The 21840-nt window shown below is 50.7% G+C and overlaps 1 protein-coding gene across 1 annotated transcript in view; it reads left to right on the top strand.

The window, feature by feature from the left end:
• Window positions 1-10254: 10254 nt before the first annotated feature.
• The window catches only part of CARD19 (caspase recruitment domain family member 19), a 69986-nt gene continuing 58400 nt past the window's right edge, over window positions 10255-21840 (top strand). The window contains exon 1 of the mRNA XM_082264873.1: window positions 10255-10363. Within this exon, the coding sequence (XP_082120999.1) occupies window positions 10342-10363 (22 nt within the window). The 5' untranslated portion in view covers window positions 10255-10341. The remainder of the gene's footprint in view (window positions 10364-21840) is intronic.

Genomic DNA, 21840 nt, shown 5'->3' on the forward strand with positions numbered 1-21840 from the left:
AAAAAAAAAAAATAAAAATTAAATACATTCTTCCCCTAGTTTGTAGACGTGATAACTTTTGCGCAAACCAATCATAATATGCTTATTGAGATTTTCTTTTACCAAAAATATGTAGTAGAATACAAATTGGCCTAAAATGATGAAAAAAATTGATTTTTTAATTTTTTTTTTTTTTTATTATTGGGAATGCTATTTAGTAGAAAATATGTTTTTTTTTCAGAATTTTCTCTATTTTTCGTTTATAGCGCAAAAAATAAAAATCGCAGCGGTGATCAAATACCACCAAAAGAAAGTTCTATTTGTGGGAAAAAAAGGACATGAATTTTATTTGGGAACAGCGTCGCATGACCGCACAACTGTCCGTTAAAATAATGCAGGGCCGAATCACAAAAAATGGCCTCGTCATTAAGGGAGCAAATCCTTCCGGTCCAGAAGTGAATAAGAGGGTTGAACGTGGATTTTTTCCTAAGGTTTAAATGTGTCCCAACCAATGTGATTGTGTTCTTAGTTATGGGGTTTGATAGAAAATGTTTTTTAATATTCAAACTCCGTAAATATTTGTTGATACTAACATATAATTGAAACTTATTAAGATTGCGCGTGGGGGCAAACTTCAGACCTTTATTCAAAACCCGCATCTCATTTTCATTCAAGGGGACTCCACCTATTATTATATTATATATTATATATCCCAGACCCTAAAGGGGTTTCTGCCTGTTGTATTCTCCTACTCCCTCGGCTTCCTCTCTGTTTTTTCTTTTTCTTTGGGATCCGTTTGGGTTGGGTAGTCAGTGAGCATTATGTGGGGCATTATGTAGGGCAGTCAGTGAGCAGTATGTAGTGTAGTGGGAGGGCAGTCAGTGAGCAGTGTGTAGTGTGAGGGCAGTCAGTGAGCAGTATGTAGGGCAGTCAGTGAGCAGTATGTAGTGGGAGGGCAGTCAGTGAGCAGTGTGTATTGGGAAGGCAGTCAGCGAGCAGCGTGTAGGGCAGTCAGTGAGCAGTGTGTAGGGCAGTCGTTGTGTAGTGGGAGGGCAGTCAGTGATCAGTGTGTAGTGGGAGGGCAGTCAGTGAGCAGTATGTAGGGCAGTCAGTGAGCAGTGTGTAGTGGAAGGGCAGTCAGTGAGCCGTAGTGTTTGGTGCAGTCAGTGAGCAGTGTGTAGTGGAAGGGCAGTCATCGACCAGTGTGTAGGGCAGTCAGTGAGCAGTGTGTAGTGGGAGGGCAGTCAGTGAGCAGTGTGAGGGCAGTCAGTGAGCAGTGTGTAGTGGAAGGGCAGTCAGTGAGCAGTGTGTAGGACAGTCAGTGAGCAGTGTGAGGGCAGTCAGTGAGCAGTGTGTAGGGCAGTCAGTGAGCAGTGTGTAGTGGAAGGGCAGTCAGTTAGCAGTGTATAGGGCAGTCAGTGAGCAGTGTGTAGTTGAAGGGCAGACAGTGAGCAGTGTATAGGGCAGTCAGTGAGCAGTATGAAGGGCAGTCAGTGAGCACTGTGTGGTGGGAGGGCAGTCAGTGAGCAGTATGTAGGGCAGTCAGTGAGCAGCATGTAGGGCAGTCAGTGAGCAGTGTGTAGCGGGAAGGCAGTCAGTGAGCAGTAGGTAGGGCAGTCAGTAAGCAGTGTGTAGGGCAGTCAGCGAGCAGTGTGTAGCGGAAGGGCAGTCAGTGAGCAGTAGGTAGGGCAATCAGTAAGCAGTGTGTAGGGCAGTCAGCGAGCAGTATCTAGGGCAGTCAGTGAGCAGTATGTAGTGGGAGGACAGTCAGTGAGCAGTGTGTAGTTGAAGGGCAGTCAGTGAGCACTGTGTAGGGCAGTCAGTGAGCAGTATGTAGGGCAGTCAGTGAGCAGTATGTAGTGGCAGGCAGTCAGTGAGCAGTATGTAGAGCAGTCAGTGAGCAGTGTGTAGTGTGAGGGCAGTCAGTGAGCAGTATGTAGGGCAGTCAGTGAGCAGTGTGTAGAGAAGTCAGTGAGCAGTGTGTAGTGTGAGGACAGTCAGTGAGCAGTATGTAGGGCAGTCAGTAAGCAGTATGTAGTGGGAGGGCAGTCAGTGAGCAGTGTGTATTGGCAAGGCAGTCAGCGAGCAGTATGTAGGGCAGTCAGTGAGCAGTATGTAGGGCAGTCAGTGAGCAGCGTGTACAGCAGTCGTTGTGTAGTGGGAGGGCAGTCAGTGATCAGTGTGTAGTGGGAGGGCAGTCAGTGAGCAGTATGTAGGGCAGTCAGTGAGCAGTGTGTAGTGGAAGGGCAGTCAGTGAGCCGTAGTGTTTGGTGCAGTCAGTGAGCAGTGTGTAGTGGAAGGGCAGTCAGTGAGCAGTGTGTAGGGCAGTCAGTGAGCCGTGTGTAGTGGAAGGGCAGTCAGTGAGCAGTGTGAGGGCAGCCAGTGAGCAGTGTGTAGGGCAATCAGTGAGCAGTGTGTAGTGGAAGGGCAGTCAGTGAGCAGTGTGTAGGGCAGTCAGTGAGCAGTGTGTGGTTGAAGGGCAGTCAGTGAGCAGTGTGTAGGGCAGTCAGTGAGCCGTGTGTAGTGGAAGGGCAGTCAGTGAGCAGTGTGAGGGCAGCCAGTGAGCAGTGTGTAGGGCAATCAGTGAGCAGTGTGTAGTGGAAGGGCAGTCAGTGAGCAGTGTGTAGGGCAGTCAGTGAGCAGTGTGTGGTTGAAGGGCAGTCAGTGAGCAGTGTGTAGGGCAGTCAGTGAGCAGTATGTAGGGCAGTCAGTGAGCACTGTGTAGTGGGAGGGAAGTCAGTGAGCAGTATGTAGGGCAGTCAGTGAGCAGCATGTAGGGCAGCCAGTGAGCAGTGTGTAGCGGGAAGGCAGTCAGTGAGCAGTAGGTAGGGCAGTCAGTAAGCAGTGTGTAGGGCAGTCAGCGAGCAGTGTGTAGTGGAAGGGCAGTCAGTGAGCAGTAGGTAGGGCAGTCAGTAAGCAGTGTGTAGGGCAGTCAGCGAGCAGTATCTAGGGCAGTCAGTGAGCAGTATGTAGTGGGAGGACAGTCAGTGAGCAGTGTGTAGGGCAGTCAGTGAGCAGTGTGTAGTTGAAGGGCAGTCAGTGAGCAGTGTGTAGGGCAGTCAGTGAGCAGTATGTAGGGCAGTCAGTGAGCACTATGTAGTGGGAGGGCAGTCAGTGAGCAGTATGTAGGGCAGTCAGTGAACAGTGTGTAGCTGGAAGGCAGTCAGTGAGCAGTAGGTAGGGCAGTCAGTAAGCAGTGTGTAGGGCAGTCAGCGAGCAGTGTGCAGTGGAAGGGCAGTCAGTGAGCAGTAGGTAGGGCAGTCAGTAAGCAGTGTGTAGGGCAGTCAGCGAGCAGTATCTAGGGCAGTCAGTGAGCAGTATGTAGTGGGAGGACAGTCAGTGAGCAGTGTCTAGTGTGTAGGGCAGTCAGTGAGCAGTGTTTAGGGCAGTCAGTGAGCAGTGTGTAGGGCAGTCAGTGAGCAGTGTGTAGTGGCAGGCAGTCAGTGAGCCGTATGTAGAGCAGTCATTGAGCAGTGTGTAATGGGAGGGCAGTCAGTGAGCAGTATGTAGGGCAGTCAGTTAGTAGAATGTAGGGCAGTCAGTGAGCAGTGTGTAGGTGTGTAGTGGGATGGCAGTCAGTGAGCAGCAGTATGTAGGGCAGTCAGTGAGCAGTGTGTAGTGGGAGGGCAGTCAGTGAGCAGTATGTAGGGCAGTCAGTGAGTAGTATGTAGGGCAGTCAGTGAACAGTGTGTAGTGGGAGGGCGGTCAGTGAGCAGCAGTATGTAGGGCAGTCAGTCAGCAGTATGTAGGGCATTCAGTGAGCAGTGAGTAGTGGAAGGGCAGTCAGTGAGCAGTATGTAGGGCAGTCAGTGAGCAGTATGTAGTGGGAGGCCAGTCAGTGAGCAGTATATAGGACAGTCAGTGAGCAGTGTGTAGTGGGAGGGCAGTCAATGAGCAGAATATAAGACAGTCAGTGAGCAGTGTGTAGTGGGAGGGCAGTCAGTGAGCAGTATGTAGGGCAGTCAGTGAGCAGTGTGTAGCAGGAAGGCAGTCAGTGAGCAGTATGTAGGGCAGTCAGTAAGCAGTGTGTAGGGCAGTCAGCAAGCAGTATCTAGGGCAGTCAGTGAGCACTATGTAGTTGGGAGGGCAGTCAGTGACAGTGAGCAGTGTGTAGGAGAGTCAGTGAGCAGTGTGTAGGGCAGTCAGTGAGCAGTGTGTAGTGGCAGGCAGTCAGTGAGCAGTATGTAGAGCAGTCAGTGAGCATTGTGTAGTGGGAGGGCAGTCAGTGAGCAGTATGTAGGGCAGTCAGTTAGTAGAATGTAGGGCAGTCAGTGATCAATGTGTAGTGGGAGGGCAGTCAGTGAGCAGCAGTATGTAGGGCAGTCAGTGAGCAGTGTGTAGTAGGATGGCAGTCAGTGAGCAGTATGTAGGGCAGTCAGTGAGTAGTATGTAGGGTAGTCAGTGAGCAGTGTGTAGTTGAAGGGCAGTCAGTGAGCAGTGTGTAGGGCAGTCAGTGAGCAGTATGTAGGGCAGTCAGTGAGCACTGTGTAGTGGGAGGGCAGTCAGTGAGCAGTATGTAGGGCAGTCAGTGAGCATTATGTAGGGCAGTCAGTGAGCACTGTGTAGTGGGAGGGCAGTCAGTGAGCAGTATGTAGGGCAGTCAGTGAGCAGCATGTAGGGCAGTCAGTGAGCAGTGTGTAGCGGGAAGGCAGTCAGTGAGCAGTAGGTAGGGCAGTCAGTAAGCAGTGTGTAGGGCAGTCAGCGAGCAGTATCTAGGGCAGTCAGTGAGCAGTATGTAGTGGGAGGACAGTCAGTGAGCAGTGTGTAGGGCAGTCAGTGAGCAGTGTGTAGTTGAAGGGCAGTCAGTGAGCAGTGTGTAGGGCAGTCAGTGAGCAGTATGTAGGGCAGTCAGTGAGCACTATGTAGTGGGAGGGCAGTCAGTGAGCAGTATGTAGGGCAGTCAGTGAGCAGCATGTAGGGCAGTCAGTGAGCAGTGTGTAGCGGGAAGGCAGTCAGTGAGCAGTAGGTAGGGCAGTCAGCGAGCAGTGTGCAGTGGAAGGGCAGTCAGTGAGCAGTAGGTAGGGCAGTCAGTAAGCAGTGTGTAGGGCAATCAGCGAGCAGTATCTAGGGCAGTCAGTGAGCAGTATGTAGTGGGAGGACAGTCAGTGAGCAGTGTCTAGTGTGTAGGGCAGTCAGAGAGCGGTGTTTGGGGCAGTCAGTGAGCAGTGTGTAGTGGAAGGGCAGTCAGTGAGCAGTATGTAGTTGGGAGGGCAGTCAGTGATAGTGAGCAGTGTGTAGGGCAGTCAGTGAGCAGTGTGTAGGGCAGTCAGTGAGAAGGTTGTAGTGGCAGGCAGTCAGTGAGCAGTATGTAGAGCAGTCAGTGAGCAGTGTTTAGGGCAGTCAGTTAGTAGAATGTAGGGCAGTCAGTGAGCAGTGTGTAGTGGGAGGGCAGTAAGTGAGCAGCAGTATGTAGGGCAGTCAGTGAGCAGTGTGTAGTGGGATGGCAGTCAGTGAGCAGTATGTAGGGCAGTCAGTGAGTAGTATGTAGGGTAGTCAGTGAGCAGTGTGTAGTTGAAGGGCAGTCAGTGAGCGGTGTGTAGGGCAGTCAGTGAGCAGTAAGTAGGGCAGTCAGTGAGCACTGTGTAGTGGGAGGGCAGTCAGTGAGCAGTATGTAGGGCAGTCAGTGAGCATTATGTAGGGCAGTCAGTGAGCACTGTGTAGTGGGAGGGCAGTCAGTAAGCAGTATGTAGGGCAGTCAGTGAGCAGCATGTAGGGCAGTCAGTGAGCAGTGTGTAGCGGGAAGGCAGTCAGTGATCAGTAGGTAGGGCAGTCAGTAAGCAGTGTGTAGGGCAGTCAGCGAGCAGTATCTAGGGCAGTCAGTGAGCAGTATGTAGTGGGAGGACAGTCAGTGAGCAGTGTGTAGGGCAGTCAGTGAGCAGTGTGTAGTTGAAGGGCAGTCAGTGAGCAGTGTGTAGGGCAGTCAGTGAGCAGTATGTAGGGCAGTCAGTGAGCACTATGTAGTGGGAGGGCAGTCAGTGAGCAGTATGTAGGGCAGTCAGTGAGCAGCATGTAGGGCAGTCAGTGAGCAGTGTGTAGCGGGAAGGCAGTCAGTGAGCAGTAGGTAGGGCAGTCAGTTAGCAGTGTGTAGGGCAGTCAGCGAGCAGTGTGCAGTGGAAGGGCAGTCAGTGAGCAGTAGGTAGGGCAGTCAGTAAGCAGTGTGTAGGGCAATCAGCGAGCAGTATCTAGGGCAGTCAGTGAGCAGTATGTAGTGGGAGGACAGTCAGTGAGCAGTGTCTAGTGTGTAGGGCAGTCAGAGAGTGGTGTTTACGGCAATCAGTGAGCAGTGTGTAGGGCAGTCAGTGAGCAGTGTGTAGTGGCAGGCAGTCAGTGAGCAGTATGTAGAGCAGTCAGTGAGCAGTGTGTAATGGGAGGGCAGTCAGTGAGCAGTATGTAGGGCAGTCAGTTACTAAAATGTAGGGCAGTCAGTGAGCAGTGTGTAGTGGGATGGCAGTCAGTGAGCAGCAGTATGTAGGGCAGCCAGTGAGCAGTGTGTAGTGGGAGGGCAGTCAGTGAGCAGTATGTAGGGTAGTCAGTGAGTAGTATGTAGGGCAGTCAGTGAGCAGTGTGTAGTGGGAGGGCAGTCAGTGAGCAGCAGTATGTAGGGCAGTAAGGGAGCAGTGTGTAGGGCAGTCAGTGAGCAGTATGTAGGGCAGTCAGTGAGCAGTGTGTAGTGGAAGGGCAGTCAGTGAGCAGTATGTAGGGCAGTCAGTGAGCAGTATGTAGTGGGAGGGCAGTCAGTGAGCAGTATATAGGACAGTCAGTGAGCAGTGTGTAGTGGGAGGGCAGTCAGTGAGCAGTATGTAGGGCAGTCAGTGAGCAGCATGTAGGGCAGTCAGTGAGCAGTATATAGGGCAGTCAGTGAGCAGTATGTAGTGGGAGGGAAGTCAGTGAGCAGTGTGTAGGGCAGTCAGTGAGCAGTGTGTAGTGGGAGAGCAGTCAGTGAGCAGTGTGTAGTGGGAGGGCAGTCAGTGAGCAGTATGTAGGGCAGTCAAAGAGCAGTATATAGGGCAGTCAATGAGCAGTGTGTAGTGGGAGGGCAGTCAGTGAGCAGCATGTAGGGCAGTCAGTGAGCAGCATGTAGGGCAGTCAGTGAGCAGTGTGTAGCGGGAAGGCAGTCAGTGAGCAGTATGTAGGGCAGTCAGTAAGCAGTGTGTAGGGCAGTCAGTGAGCAGTATCTAGGGCAATCAGTGAGCAGTATGTAGTTGGGAGGGCAGTCAGTGACAGTGAGCAGTGTGTAGGGTAGTCAGTGAGAAGGTTGTAGTGGCAGGCAGTCAGTGAGCAGTATGTAGAGCAGTCAGTGAGCAGTGTGTAGGGCAGTCAGTTAGTAGAATGTAGGGCAGTCAGTGAGCAGTGTGTAGTGAAATGGCAGTCAGTGAGCAGTATGTAGGGCAGTCAGTGAGTAGTATGTAGGGCAGTCAGTGAGCAGTGTGTAGTGGGAGGGCAGTCAGTGAGCAGCAGTATGTAGGGCAGTCAGTGAGCAGTGTGTAGGGCAGTCAGTCAGCAGTATGTAGGGCAGTCAGTCAGCAGTGTGTAGTGGAAGGGCAGTCAGTCAGCAGTGTATAGGGCAGTCAGTGAGCAGTGTGTAGTGGAAGGGCAGTCAGTGAGCAGTGGGAGGGAATTCAGTAAACAGTGTGTAGGGCAGTCAGTGAGCAGTGTGCAGTGGGAGGGCAGTCAGTGAGCAGTGTGTAGGGCAGTCAGTGAGCAGTGTGTAGGGCAGTCAGTGAGCAGTGTGCAGTGTGTAGGGCAGTCAGTGAGCAGTGTGTAGGGCAGTCAGTGAGCAGTGTGCAGTGTGTAGGGCAGTCAGTGAGCAGTGTGTAGGGCAGTCAGTGAGCAGTGTGCAGTGTGTAGGGCAGTCAGTGAGCAGTGTGTAGGGCAGTCAGTGAGCAGTGTGTAGGGCAGTCAGTGAGCAGTGTGTAGGGCAGTCAGTGAGCAGTGTGTAGTGGGAGAGCAGTCAGTGAGCAGTGTGTAGTGGGAGGGCAGTCAGTGAGCAGTATGTAGGGCAGTCAAAGAGCAGTATATAGGGCAGTCAATGAGCAGTGTGTAGTGGGAGGGCAGTCAGTGAGCAGCATGTAGGGCAGTCAGTGAGCAGCATGTAGGGCAGTCAGTGAGCAGTGTGTAGCGGGAAGGCAGTCAGTGAGCAGTATGTAGGGCAGTCAGTAAGCAGTGTGTAGGGCAGTCAGTGAGCAGTATCTAGGGCAATCAGTGAGCAGTATGTAGTTGGGAGGGCAGTCAGTGACAGTGAGCAGTGTGTAGGGTAGTCAGTGAGAAGGTTGTAGTGGCAGGCAGTCAGTGAGCAGTATGTAGAGCAGTCAGTGAGCAGTGTGTAGGGCAGTCAGTTAGTAGAATGTAGGGCAGTCAGTGAGCAGTGTGTAGTGAAATGGCAGTCAGTGAGCAGTATGTAGGGCAGTCAGTGAGTAGTATGTAGGGCAGTCAGTGAGCAGTGTGTAGTGGGAGGGCAGTCAGTGAGCAGCAGTATGTAGGGCAGTCAGTGAGCAGTGTGTAGGGCAGTCAGTCAGCAGTATGTAGGGCAGTCAGTCAGCAGTGTGTAGTGGAAGGGCAGTCAGTCAGCAGTGTATAGGGCAGTCAGTGAGCAGTGTGTAGTGGAAGGGCAGTCAGTGAGCAGTGGGAGGGAATTCAGTAAACAGTGTGTAGGGCAGTCAGTGAGCAGTGTGCAGTGGGAGGGCAGTCAGTGAGCAGTGTGTAGGGCAGTCAGTGAGCAGTGTGTAGGGCAGTCAGTGAGCAGTGTGCAGTGTGTAGGGCAGTCAGTGAGCAGTGTGTAGGGCAGTCAGTGAGCAGTGTGCAGTGTGTAGGGCAGTCAGTGAGCAGTGTGTAGGGCAGTCAGTGAGCAGTGTGCAGTGTGTAGGGCAGTCAGTGAGCAGTGTGTAGGGCAGTCAGTGAGCAGTGTGTAGGGCAGTCAGTGAGCAGTGTGTAGGGCAGTCAGTGAGCAGTGTGTAGTGGGAGGGAAGTCAGTGAGTGAGAGGAAAGGAAGAGAGCAGCACATTCCCAGCCCCGCCCACCACCTCGGCTGATTTAGGAGAAGCTGCAGAGCGCCCCCTGGCTTCCATCTCCAGGAATGTCTGCACAAGATACAGAGGAGAAGCTGGAACTCAGGAAGAAGACCATTCTCACACCTGTAACGTTAAAAAACCCTACCTCGTGAAAATTCCCTACCCTTGTCACTTCCTATTCACATACGTCATGGAACAGCTGAGCAGCTTACCAGTGCGCATGCTCACAGCTCTGGAGGGTAGGGAATTTTCACGGGGTAGGGTTTATTAACGTTACACTGCATCAGCTGTTGCCGCGGGTACATGAAATCATCTCCGCTGCAACATTAAATCATCTCCGCTCCTACCCCTGTGACTTCCTTGATCTCGGCTCCTAAATGTAAAAGCGGCGGTGGGTCTATGAAAAAATAAATCACAGAGCCGAGATCTCCGTCATTTATATTTTCATACACCCGCCATTTTTACATTTAGGAGCCGAGATCAAGGAAGTCACAGGGGTAGGAGCGGAGATGATTTAATGTTGCAGCGGAGATGATTTCATGTACCCGTGGCAACAGCTGATGCAGTGTAACGTTAATAAACCCTACCCCGTGAAAATTCCCTTCCCTCGAGCTGTGAGCATGCGCAGTGGTAAGCTGCTCAGCTGTTCCATGACGTAGGTGCTACCCTCTGGAGCTGTGAGCATGCGCACTGGTAAGCTGCTCAGCTGTTCCATGACGTAGGTGCGAAGTAGGTGCACCGGAAGTGACGAGGGTAGGGAATTTTCACGGGTAGGGTTTTTTCACGGAACACCGGGGACCCAGAGTTCTGCTGGGTCGGCCTGTTTACAGACACCATCAGATTCATATACTTGTCTGTGACACCCCTCATGAATTCTTTCAAACGTGTTTTGGAGTTCTAATGTAATTTTCCAGAGTTACTAAAGATCTTAAAGCGCATAAAATTATATTTTGCAAATAAAACTCTGTCTCACAGTGTATGAACATTCATTTCTGCTCCATGCTCCCCAGCAACATCACAATGTGAGGGGAGAGAATACTAACACACATTGCCGCCTATGAAGAAGCTTTGTTGCCCTGACAACGTGTACACGATGCTAATGACAACAGAATATCTAGGGGCCTGTAGTTAGCAGCGCCCCGGTCACGTGGTGTGGAGTAGTACAGTGTCAGTGTGACAGGAAGCCCAGCATTCCATACATGTTTACAGCGATCCCTCCTAAGCGCCCTCTGCTGGAAGCCGATATGCTTACATCTCTAGTGGCACTGGCATGATCCGGTTTCACTTTCTTTCCTGGTTGGGATCGAACTTTCCCTGTGTGTACAGAATGAGCTGACAGCTCCAGCAATGAGCCATGCTTCCCAGATACCGAGCCTGTGAGTATATGAGAATGTAGGGGGGAGGTCACATGACTGGTGGGAGCCATGCAATCCTGTGGGTGCAACAAGTGACACGTTGAAGGTTCAGCATAGAGATGTCTGAGGACTGTGAGATGTCACCGTGTCCGGTGTGTGCTGACCTCTGTCAGACCTCTTCTATCAGCTGCTGCAGCATTGTTGATGATATTTCTGGACAGAATGGGAGGACACTTCTCTGTGGAGGCTACAATGGCATTGTGGACCGCCTGTCATCATGGCATCACTGCCCCTGAGCAGAGGGAGATAAGGGGTCAGGACATGGAGAATGGAGGGAGATGAGGGGTCAGGACATGGAGAATGGAGGGAGATGAGGGGTCAGGACATGGAGAATGGAGAGAGGTGAGGGGTCAGGACGTGGAGAATGGAGAGAGGTGAGGGGTCAGGACATAGAGAATGGAGGGAGGTGAGGGGTCAGGACATGGAGAATGGAGGGAGATGAGGGGTCAGGACATGGAGAATGGAGAGAGGTGAGGGGTCAGGACATAGAGAATGGAGGGAGGTGAGGGGTCAGGACGTGGAGAATGGAGAGAGGTGAGGGGTCAGGACATGGAGAATGGAGGGAGATGAGGGGTCAGGACATGGAGAATGGAGGGAGGTGAGGGGTCAGGACATGGAGAATGGAGGGAGATGAGGGGTCAGGACATGGAGAATGGAGAGAGGTGAGGGGTCAGGACGTGGAGAATGGAGAGAGGTGAGGGGTCAGGACATAGAGAATGGAGGGAGGTGAGGGGTCAGGACATGGAGAATGGAGGGAGATGAGGGGTCAGGACATGGAGAATGGAGAGAGGTGAGGGGTCAGGACATAGAGAATGGAGGGAGGTGAGGGGTCAGGACGTGGAGAATGGAGAGAGGTGAGGGGTCAGGACATAGAGAATGGAGGGAGGTGAGGGGTCAGGACATGGAGAATGGAGGGAGATGAGGGGTCAGGACATGGAGAGAGGTGAAGGGTCAGGACATAGAGAATGGAGAGAGGTGAGGGGTCAGGACGTGGAGAATGGAGAGAGGTGAGGGGTCAGGACATGGAGAATGGAGGGAGATGAGGGGTCAGGACATGGAGAATGGAGGGAGGTGAGGGGTCAGGACATGGAGAATGGAGGGAGATGAGGGGTCAGGACATGGAGAATGGAGAGAGGTGAGGGGTCAGGACATAGAGAATGGAGGGAGGTGAGGGGTCAGGACGTGGAGAATGGAGAGAGGTGAGGGGTCAGGACATGGAGAATGGAGGGAGATGAGGGGTCAGGACATGGAGAATGGAGAGAGGTGAGGGGTCAGGACATAGAGAATGGAGGGAGGTGAGGGGTCAGGACGTGGAGAATGGAGAGAGGTGAGGGGTCAGGACATAGAGAATGGAGGGAGGTGAGGGGTCAGGACATGGAGAATGGAGGGAGGTGAGGGGTCAGGACATGGAGAATGGAGAGAGGTGAGGGGTCAGGACATGGAGAATGGAGGGAGGTGAGGGGTCAGGACATGGAGAATGGAGGGAGGTGAGGGGTCAGGACATGGAGAATGGAGGGAGGTGACGGGTCAGGACATGGAGAATGGAGAGAGGTGAGGGGTCAGGACATAGAGAATGGAGGGAGGTGAGGGGTCAGGACATGGAGAATGGAGGGAGGTGAGGGGTCAGAACATGGAGAATGGAGGGAGGTGAGGGGTCGGGACGTGGAGAATGAAGGGAGGTGAGGGGTCAGGACATGGAGAATGGAGGGAGGTGAGGGGTCAGGACATGGAGAATGGAGGGAGGTGAGGGGTCAGGACATGGAGAATGGAGGGAGGTGAGGGGTCAGGACATGGAGAATGGAGAGAGGTGAGGGGTCAGGACATGGAGAATGGAGAGAGGTGAGGGGTCAGGACATGGAGAATGGAGAGAGGTGAGGGGTCGGGACGTGGAGAATGGAGGGAGGTGAGGGGGTCGGGACATGGAGAATGGAGGGAGGTGAGGGGTCAGGACATGGAGAATGGAGGGAGGTGAGGGGTCAGGACATGGAGAATGGAGGGAGGTGAGGGGTCAGGACATGGAGAATGGAGGGAGGTGAGGGGTCAGAACATGGAGAATGGAGGGAGGTGAGGGGTCAGGACATGGAGAGAGGTGAGGGGTCAGGACATGGAGAATGGAGGGAGGTGAGGGGTCAGGATATGGAGAATGGAGAGAGGTGAGGGGTCGGGACATGGAGAATGGAGGGAGGTGAGGGATCAGGACATGGAGAATGGAGGGAGGTGAGGGGTCAGGACATGGAGTATAGAGGGAGGTGAGGGATCAGGACATGCAGAATAGAGAGAGGTGAGCGGTCAGGACATGGAGACTGGAGGGAGGTGAGGGGTCAGGACATGGAGAGAGGTGAGGGGTCAGGACATGGAGAATGGAGGGAGGTGAGGGGTCAGGATATGGAGAATGGAGAGAGGTGAGGGGTCGGGACATGGAGAATGGAGGGAGGTGAGGGATCAGGACATGGAGAATGGAGGGAGGTGAGGGGTCAGGACATGGAGTATAGAGGGAGGTGAGGGGTCAGGACATGGAGAATGAAGGGAGGTGAGGGGTCAGGACATGGAGAATGAAGGGAGGTGAGCGGTCAGGACATGGAGACTGGAGGGAGGTGAGGGGTCAGGACATGGAAAATAGAGGGAGGTGAGGGGTCGGGACAGAGAATAGAGGGAAGTGAGGGGTCAGGACATGCAGAATAGAGAGAGGTGTGGGGTCAGTACATAGGGAATGGAGAGATGTTAGGGGTCTAGACATAGAGAATGGAGGGTAATGAGTGGTCAGGCTATGGAGAATGGAGGGAGGTGAGGACATGGAGACAGGACAGTGGTCAGGACATGGAGGGTGGCGAAGGGTCAAGACACGGAGAATAGAGGGAGGTGAGGGGTCAGGACATGGAGAATGGAGGGAGGTGAGGGGTCAGGACAAGAAAAATGGAGGGAGGTTAAGGGTCCGGTCATGGAAAATGGAGGGAGGGGAGGGGTCAGGACATTTAGAATGGAGGGAGGGGAGGGGTCAGGACATGGAGAATGGAGGCAGGTGAGGGGTCAGGACATTGAGAATGAAGGGAGGTGAAGGGTCAGGACATGGAGAATGGAGGGAGGTGAGGGGTCAGGACATGGAGAATGGAGGGAGGTGAGGGGTCAGGACATGGAGAATGGAGGGAGGTGAGGGGTCAGGACATGGAGAATGGAGGGAGGTGAGGGGTCAGGACATGGAGAATGGAGGGAGATGACATCCTGACCTCTCATGTCCCTCCAGTAAGGGGCAGTGATGCCGTGACAGGCGGCCCACAAAGGCATTTTTCCTTCACTAGAAGAGTGTCTTCCCAGCTTTCCCAGAAATATCATCTACATGCTGCAGCTGATAGAAGAGGTCTGACTGAGGTCAGCACACACCGGACACGGTGACATCTCACAGTCCTTAAGCATCCCTGAGCAGAACCTTCAGCGAGTCACTTGTTGAACCCTTCAACTTTTACACCGGTCACTTCTACACGAATGTTAGAGGACACCACAGTTATCATTGCCTGCCTTGTCTTTCGTTAGTTATTTCTTTCCCAAAGACAATTTTTGAAAAATGTTGTAGGGGATTGGTAACAAAATGATATGCACTGGGTGTCAAATATGCTACACCACATTAATCACTTTTTTTTTTTTCTTTAACTTATTGATCATCACACCAATGTACCATGAGTTGAAGGTATAACACTTTTTACCAAGGACGACTCTGTCAACCTGGAAATTATTTCAAAGGTTTCTGAGGGGTAAAACGTTAAGAAAAGCTGTTTTTGGGTATTAGGTATTATATTTAAGGTCAATAAACGTATATTTGCAGCTGTATACATATTTATATGGCTCAGCCTCTTCTAGCTGGGAGATAGGATGCTGGGAGATCGGACGCTGGGAGATAGGACACTGGGAGATAGGACGCTGGGAGATCGGACGCTGGGAGATCGGACGCTGTGACCTCTTTAGTGGAATGCTGTACAAATGAAGTGGAAAAGATTAGAGGATGAAGCACTGCAGACGAAATCAGATTCCTGTATTAACTCTTTTCATGCCATATAATATGATGTACAGATATTTTCAGCTATTTCTGATTTTCAAGGACAGTCCTTTATGGGACAGTAGTCAGGATCTTGATATACCCTCTAAAATTAGAATAAAAAACTTATATACATGCTTCTATTTATAAAAAAGACAAAGACTCAGAAGACTTGGCTTAAAATTGGCCGCGGCCGTTTATTACTGGTTAAACTTCAATAAATAACGAATCAATAAATTTTATTAAAAACTCCAGACAACCCAGCCATTACAGCTCAGGCTGCATCAATAAATAAAACTATTATTTTTCAAAAGACAAACTCCCATACTCAATAACATACTAGTCCCCCCTTGCATAGTTGCAAGAGTGACCTTCCACATAACAAACAGCCGCGACATAAGGGGAGGGGGGGTTGGGAAACTCCAATGTTGAGTGCTGTGAGGTGAATGAGCCCCTCAGGTAATGCAAGCTCCTTATATAACCTATTGGAATGTTCTGGAAATTCCTGAGATACCTACCCACTTTTTTGACTAAAGCCTCGTACACACGTACCGATCGTCGGCCGACCGATCGGCCATCTTTTGTCCAGGGCTGTCCTGTCCGCTGAAAAGTGCAAAAGACTGCACACGAATTTTGTCGGCCAACAACAGCCGACTGCAGAAGTGATGTCATGTGATGGTTAACTTTCCGTGTGTTTTTTCTTCTCTGAGCACGCCCAGTCTTGCAAATCTGCTGATTGTCGGCCGAATTCTGTACTGACTGGCGAACAGTCGGCCGTTCTGGTGACAGCCAACAAAAATTTTAATGCCTGCACGACAGATTCTGTTCGGCCGAAAATGCGCTGTCGGCTGTCGGAAGCATCATACTAACAAGCCTACAATCGGCCGATCGGTCGTCGGCCGAATATTTACGGCTGACAATCGGTACGTGTGTACGAGGCTTAACTTGACCTATCACCTGACAGACTGCCTAAACTCCACCCTTAATCACAATATCTCCAGGCAGGTTCCCTGAGGTAAATTCTACCTGCTATCTTCCCGCCTAAATCTGACTGAAAATAATCTGACCTGACACTTATCCCATGAGAAAAAGGGGGGCAAATAAAATGCCCCTTTTTCTTTCATTTTTATATACTTTCTCCAGATGTTTTTTTTCTTTTTTTCAGTTTTTATTCCTAGAAATGCCCGTTTTTTTAGCGTTTCTTTGTGGAAATGTACCCGGGTTTCTGGTTTTACTTACTGTTCCTGGAAATGGCCCTGTTTTTTTGTTTTTGTTGCCATTTTTAGTACTTGCGAACAGTATCATAACAATTTCCAGTTATTATATATTATCTTGGCTATTACAATTAGTATTCATTAAAAAAAAAGTAATTGGAAACACAAAAAAAGAACATTCTTCATACACACGTTAAGGGGGCTCTTGCACATATGCTGGCTGAGTGTGTTCAGTGTAAATGCCGGCGTATTTCCTCAATCCGGGCATAAATGGCTGTACGCTGCTGTACTTATTGTATACAGCAGTGCTGTTACTGTATAAACATGAGTACAGCAAGTAGTCATATGCAAAATATAGAACATGTTAATTTTTTATTTTTTTTTTTTGCATACACTGTACTCGTGTTTACGATAGCATCGCTGTATATGCGATTACAACAGTGCGCAGCTATTCATTCTGCTATTCCCCGCAACCCCAGAAAATTTGGATCTGCAGTAAAATGCAAACTCAATGCATGGTACATGTCATACTGTATTTGCGTGGTGGAATGCAATTTGGAATACATGGCACCACAACGCACTGTATAGAGTTGTGATAGTGTATAGTAAAATGTGCGAATGGATGTAAAGCTGGCCTAATGCCCCGTTCACATAAGGTGATTTGAAATCGCGGGCAGATTTTCAGCTATTCCAAATTGTCGCACATCAGAATTGCATTGCAGTCGTGGAAAAATGCGTGGTAAAAACTCACGCTAAGCTTGTTGGCCAAAAAGGAGCAGTAGCTTCTTTTGGGTGATAAACGCACATAAGACAGCCCATTGAAGCTTCTAACTTCAGCTTGTTCAATTAAGCTGTGACAAAAAAACCTAGAAGCTGATTGGTTTCTTTGCAGAGTTGCACCAGATTTTGAACCATGCAGTTTTAGTAAATAACCCACCATTAGTTGCACAGGAACGCATTCTTGTGTGATTCATTAGCGATTCAGGTACAGTGCGATTTCAGCCCATCATTTGAATGGGCTGAAATTACTCCGGACCACACCAAAAGTGGGGCATTCACTAGCTTTGAAAAAATGCACTGCAACCGGAAGACATGGTACTACTGTACAGTGAGATCCGGTGTAGGCACTGCATTTGTAACCTGCGTTTTGGGGTGTCATTAAGTTAATACTGACACCCGCTGCAGATTGCAAGAGCAGCGCGTTTTGGACATGGAACCATGGAACACAGGTTTTCCACACAGTGTTCTGGTGTGAACTGGCCTTTAAGGACCAGTTTACAGCACTGCACTGCAGTAACACACACACATTACTGTATGCACTATAGGGCTACAACTAACGATTAATTTGTCTGTCGACTAATCTATTAATTATTTTTAGGATTAGTCGACTAATCTAATGATTATTTTTATTTTATTTTTTTTGCTTAATTGAGTGTTTTTTTGATTAGCTAATTAATCCTGTAATTAATACAGACCCCTCAGTAAGCCCCCTCCCAGTGCAGACCCCTCAGTAAGCCCTCCCACCTAGTACAGTCTGTACTAGGTGGGAGGGCTTACTGAGGGGTCTGTACTGGAAGGGGGGCTTACTAAGTGGTCTGTACAGTACAGACCACTTAGTAAGCCCCCTTCCAGTACACTAGTACAGTACTACAGACCCCTCAGTAAGCCCTCCCACCTAGTTCTTTATTACAAAAATATATTAGTGTTGGATGGGTAGAAGCCCAGAATCTCAGCAGGATTGATCATTATATTTAATGAGGATTTCCTTCCATGTCCTCTACACAAAATATTGGAAACAATTTGTAAGGAGAATCAGAATGGTTACTTCCTGGACAGATTTGTTGTAATGATCAGATTCCTCAGTTTTTATTTAGTTAAAGCGGAGTTCCACCCAGGGGATACTTTTTTTAATAAAAATACCCCCGGGACAGTCAGGGCTAGTACATTCCACAATGGCTAGCCTCTGATCTGTCCCGGGTTGCACTTACCTTTTAGGAGAAATACTTACCTTGAAAAAGTATTGTCCAGCGCTGCCATCTCAGGTGTGGGCAGCTTGAAGCCAGCGCAATCCTCTTCTGCGTCTTCTTCCTTCTTCTTTGGTCCCACGATGCACTGCACCGGCCCCGCCGTCACTTCCGGTGCGCACGCGTCATCCCTCCACAGCTTCTGGGCATGCCTAGAAGCTGTTTAGAAGGGAATGACGCGCGCGCACCGGAACTGACGTCGGGGCCGGTGCAGGCGCATTGATTCCTGGGAGCCATGACGTTCAGCTCCCAGGAATCATTGCAAAAGCCAGGAAGTGACGAATCGCCGTGGCCGCCGAGGGGAGGAAGAAGGAAGTAAGGTAAGTATATTTTCTCTACAAGGTAAGTAAAAGAAAAAAAAAATTTGCGATTATCCATTTGTTTTTCAGGTGACCCGGAGCGAGAAGATGGAGGTAAGTATAAATTTAGGGTGGAACTCCACTTTAACTATAATTCACACTTAGGCCTCATTCACATATAAGTGCATGTGGGTGAGTGCGTGACCCCAAACCCACACATTGTACTTTTGGGGCTTTGCACCCGCATGGCTGTCCAATTGGGAGCAGTAGCTGTGTCTGTGCAGTCACTGCATCCCAACTGACATCAATGGGACTGCCTGCTTGTGGATGCACAGAACACCTATGCATCCCTGTGCAGGTAAACACAGCCTTGCATGGGATACACATTGATGCTCCCTGTGTGAATGAGGCCTTATCAACTACACTGTATTAAAAGGAGAAGGAAACAATGGGCTTCCATTGCTATTTTCCTTCTGAAAATCTTATTTGCCTGGCTGTTTTTGTCAACTGAGGAGCTGACCTTGAACTAGAATACAGCAACTGAGGTCAGAGTGAAGACAGAATTCTTGACCCGCTTGTTCAAGGTCAGCTATTCAGAAATGAATCAGCATAACAGCCAGGCAACTAGCACTTTCACTTGCAGTCTATGAATTTCTCTCTGCACTGGGTTCCTTTATTTCTCAGCTGAACCAAAGTGTCTTTCAGTGCTGCAAAGGAAGCAAAGTGCTGCAAAGGAAGCAGCTAGATTTGGAATTTGAATTCAACAGTTAGGTCAGTTATTCAAAATGTAAACGTCATTTTTAAGGCCCCTTTCACATGGGGCAGATCTGTTTTGACGGACTCCCCTTGCTCAGCAGGGATCGTTCCACTGATCCCCGCTAAGCAGGCGGATGACAAGTCTGTATCTGCTCACTGTTCAGAGGCGGATCCGTCATAGTCCCATTCACCTCTATTTGGAGATCAGATGAAAACCAACAGCCTATCTGTTTTCATCCGATCTGACCCGCTGGACGGATGGCGAACGTATCGCCATACGTCTGTTTTCAGCTGAACTTATCAGATTGGATGTTAATAATGCTGATAATAAGTTTGGGAATGGTCCTATCTTTTATAGGGAGGTGGGGGGGGGCAAGGATGGGGGAAGTAAACTGTATTTGTATTGGTGGTATTTATACACTGCTCAAAAAAAAATGTAAGGAACAATTTTTAATCAGAGTATAGTATCAAGTCAGTTAAACTCCTGTGATGTTGATCTGGTCATTTAAGTAGCAGAGATACTTGTTAATTAGTTTCAGCTGCTTTGGTGTTATTGAAATTAACAACAGGTGCACTAGATGGGCAACGATGAGACGACCTCCAAAATACAAACAGTTTTACAGGTGATGGCCACTGACATTTTTTTTTCCTTACTCATCTTTTCTGACTGTTTTTCACTAGTTTTGCATTTGGCTAGGGTCAGTGTCACTACTGATAGCATGAGGCCATACCTGGGCCCTATAGAGCAGGGGTACTCAAATATAAAATTGAAAGGTCCACTTACCAATTTTCCATTCAGTCCAAGGTCTGGAAAAGTTACCGTCTGGCTGCTGGTCCTGGCTTCTGGGGCTGGGCTGCTAATCTCTGTGGTGCCGGTGGTGCTGGCTCTGTGGTGCTGGGCTCTGTGGTGTGGTGTGGTGCTGGCTCTGTGGTGCTGGCTGGTGTTAGCTCTGGGGTGCTGGGCTCTGTGCTGTGGTGCTGGCTGGTGTTGGCTCTGTGGTGCTGGCTGGTGTTGGCTCTGTGGTGCTGGCTGGTGTTGGCTCTGTGGTGCTGGGCTCTATGCTGTGGTGCTAGCTGCTGCTGGCTCTGTTGTGCTGGGCTCTGTGCTGTGGTGCTAGCTGGTGCTGGCTCTGTTGTGCTGGGCTCTGTGCTGTGGTGCTAGCTGGTGTTGGCTCTGTGGTGCTGGCTGGTGCTGGCTCTGTGGTGCTGGGCTCTGTGCTGTGTTGCTAGCTGGTGTTGGCTCTGTGGTGCTGGCTGGTGTTGGCTCTGTGGTGCTGGGCTCTGTGCAGTGGTGCTGGCTGGTGTTGGCTCTGTGGTGCTGGCTGGTGTTGGCTCTGTGGTGCTGGGCTCTGTGCTGTGGTGCTGGCTGGTGTTGGCTCTGTGGTGCTGGGCTCTGTGCTGTGGTGCTGGCTGGTGTTGGCTCTGTGGTGCTGGGCTCTGTGCTGTGGTGCTAGCTGGTTTTGGCTCTGTGGTGCTGGGCTCTGTGCTGTGGTGCTGGCTGGTGTTGGCTCTGTGGTGCTGGCTGGTGTTGGCTCTGTGGTGCTGGGCTTTGTGCTGTGGTGCTGGCTGGTGTTGGCTCTGTGGTGCTGGGCTTTGTGCTGTGGTGCTGGCTGGTGTTGGCTCTGTGGTGCTGGGCTCTGTGCTGTGGTGCTGGCTGGTGTTGGCTCTGTGGTGCTGGGCTCTGTGCTGTGGTGCTGGCTGGTGCTTGCTCTGTGGTATTGGCTCTGTGGGGCTGACTGGTGTTGGCTCTGTGGTGCTGGGCTCTGTGGTGCTGGGCTCTGTGCTGTATCCCGCGGGCTGCGGCTGTCAGTGAAAACGGCTCCTCTAATTCCTCCATAGTCCCGACTCACAGGCGGAGTGATATCAAATGCACTCCGCCTGTGAGAGGAGGAGCCGTACAGAGAAAGCAGGCTGCTTCAGTAGAGAGCAAAGCCGCTGCTTCCTCTGTACAGCTCCTTCTCTCACAGGCGGAGTGCATTTGATATCACTCCGCCTGTGAGCCGGAACTATAAAGGATGTAGCGGTTCCGTTCTCTCACTGCAGCCACCCAGGATCGGCCCTGGGCAGGCGTGTGACGTCACTGGTAGCTAGACGCCGGGCGGCCGGTGATCTAGCAACCAGACCAGTGATAAAAGGAATAGGCAGCAAATCGCCGCAGTCCAGATCTAAGGGCGTCGGGGTCCGGATGTGGCCCGGAGTCCGCCTATTGAGGACCTGGGCTATAGAGGTTGCACAGGCAGTCCAACTACTCCAGGATGGCACATCAATACATGCCATTGACAGGAGGTTTGCTGTGTCTCCCAGCATAGTGTCCAGAGCATGGAGGAGATCCCAGCAGAAGACAGACAGTTACTCTGGGAGAGCTGGACAGAGCCATAGAAGGTCCTTAACCCATCACTAGTTTCTGCTCCTTTGTGCAAGGAGGACCAGGATGAGCACTGCCAGAGCCCTACAAAATGACCTCCACCAGGCCACTGGTGTGAATGTCTCTGAACAAACAATCAGAAACAGACTTCATGAGGGTGGCCTGAGGGCCCGGTGTCCTTTAGTAGGCCCTCTGCTCACTGCCCGGCACCATGGAGCTCAATTGACATTTTCCATTGAACAGCAGAATTGGCAGGTCCGACACTGGCGCCCTGTGCTTTTCACAGATGAGAGCAGGTTCACCCTGAGCACATGTGACAGATGTGAAAGGGTCTGAAGAAGCTGTGGAGAACGTTGTGCTGCCTGTAACATCGTTCAGCATTACCAGTTTCATGGTGTGTCATTGATAGTCTGGGGAGGCATCCATGGAGGGACGCACAGACCTCTACAGGCTAAACAATGGCACCCTGACTGCCATTAGGTATTGGGATGAATCCTTGGACCCATTGTCAGACCCTATGCTGGTGCAGTGGGTCCTGGGTTCCTCCTGGTGCATGACAATGCTCTGCCTCATGTGGTGAGAGTATGCAGCCAGTTTTTGGAGGATGAAGGAATTGATACCATTGAATGGCCCCCATGCTTGCCTGACCTAAATCCAAGAGAGCACCTTTAGGACATTATGTTTCGGTCCATCTGACACCGCCAGGTTGCACCTCTGTTCAGGAGCTCAGTGATGCCCTGGTCCAGATCTGGG

This window comes from Pelophylax lessonae (genome assembly GCF_965119305.1).
Source record: "Pelophylax lessonae genome assembly, chromosome: 8".
Classification (NCBI taxonomy): domain Eukaryota; kingdom Metazoa; phylum Chordata; class Amphibia; order Anura; family Ranidae; genus Pelophylax; species Pelophylax lessonae.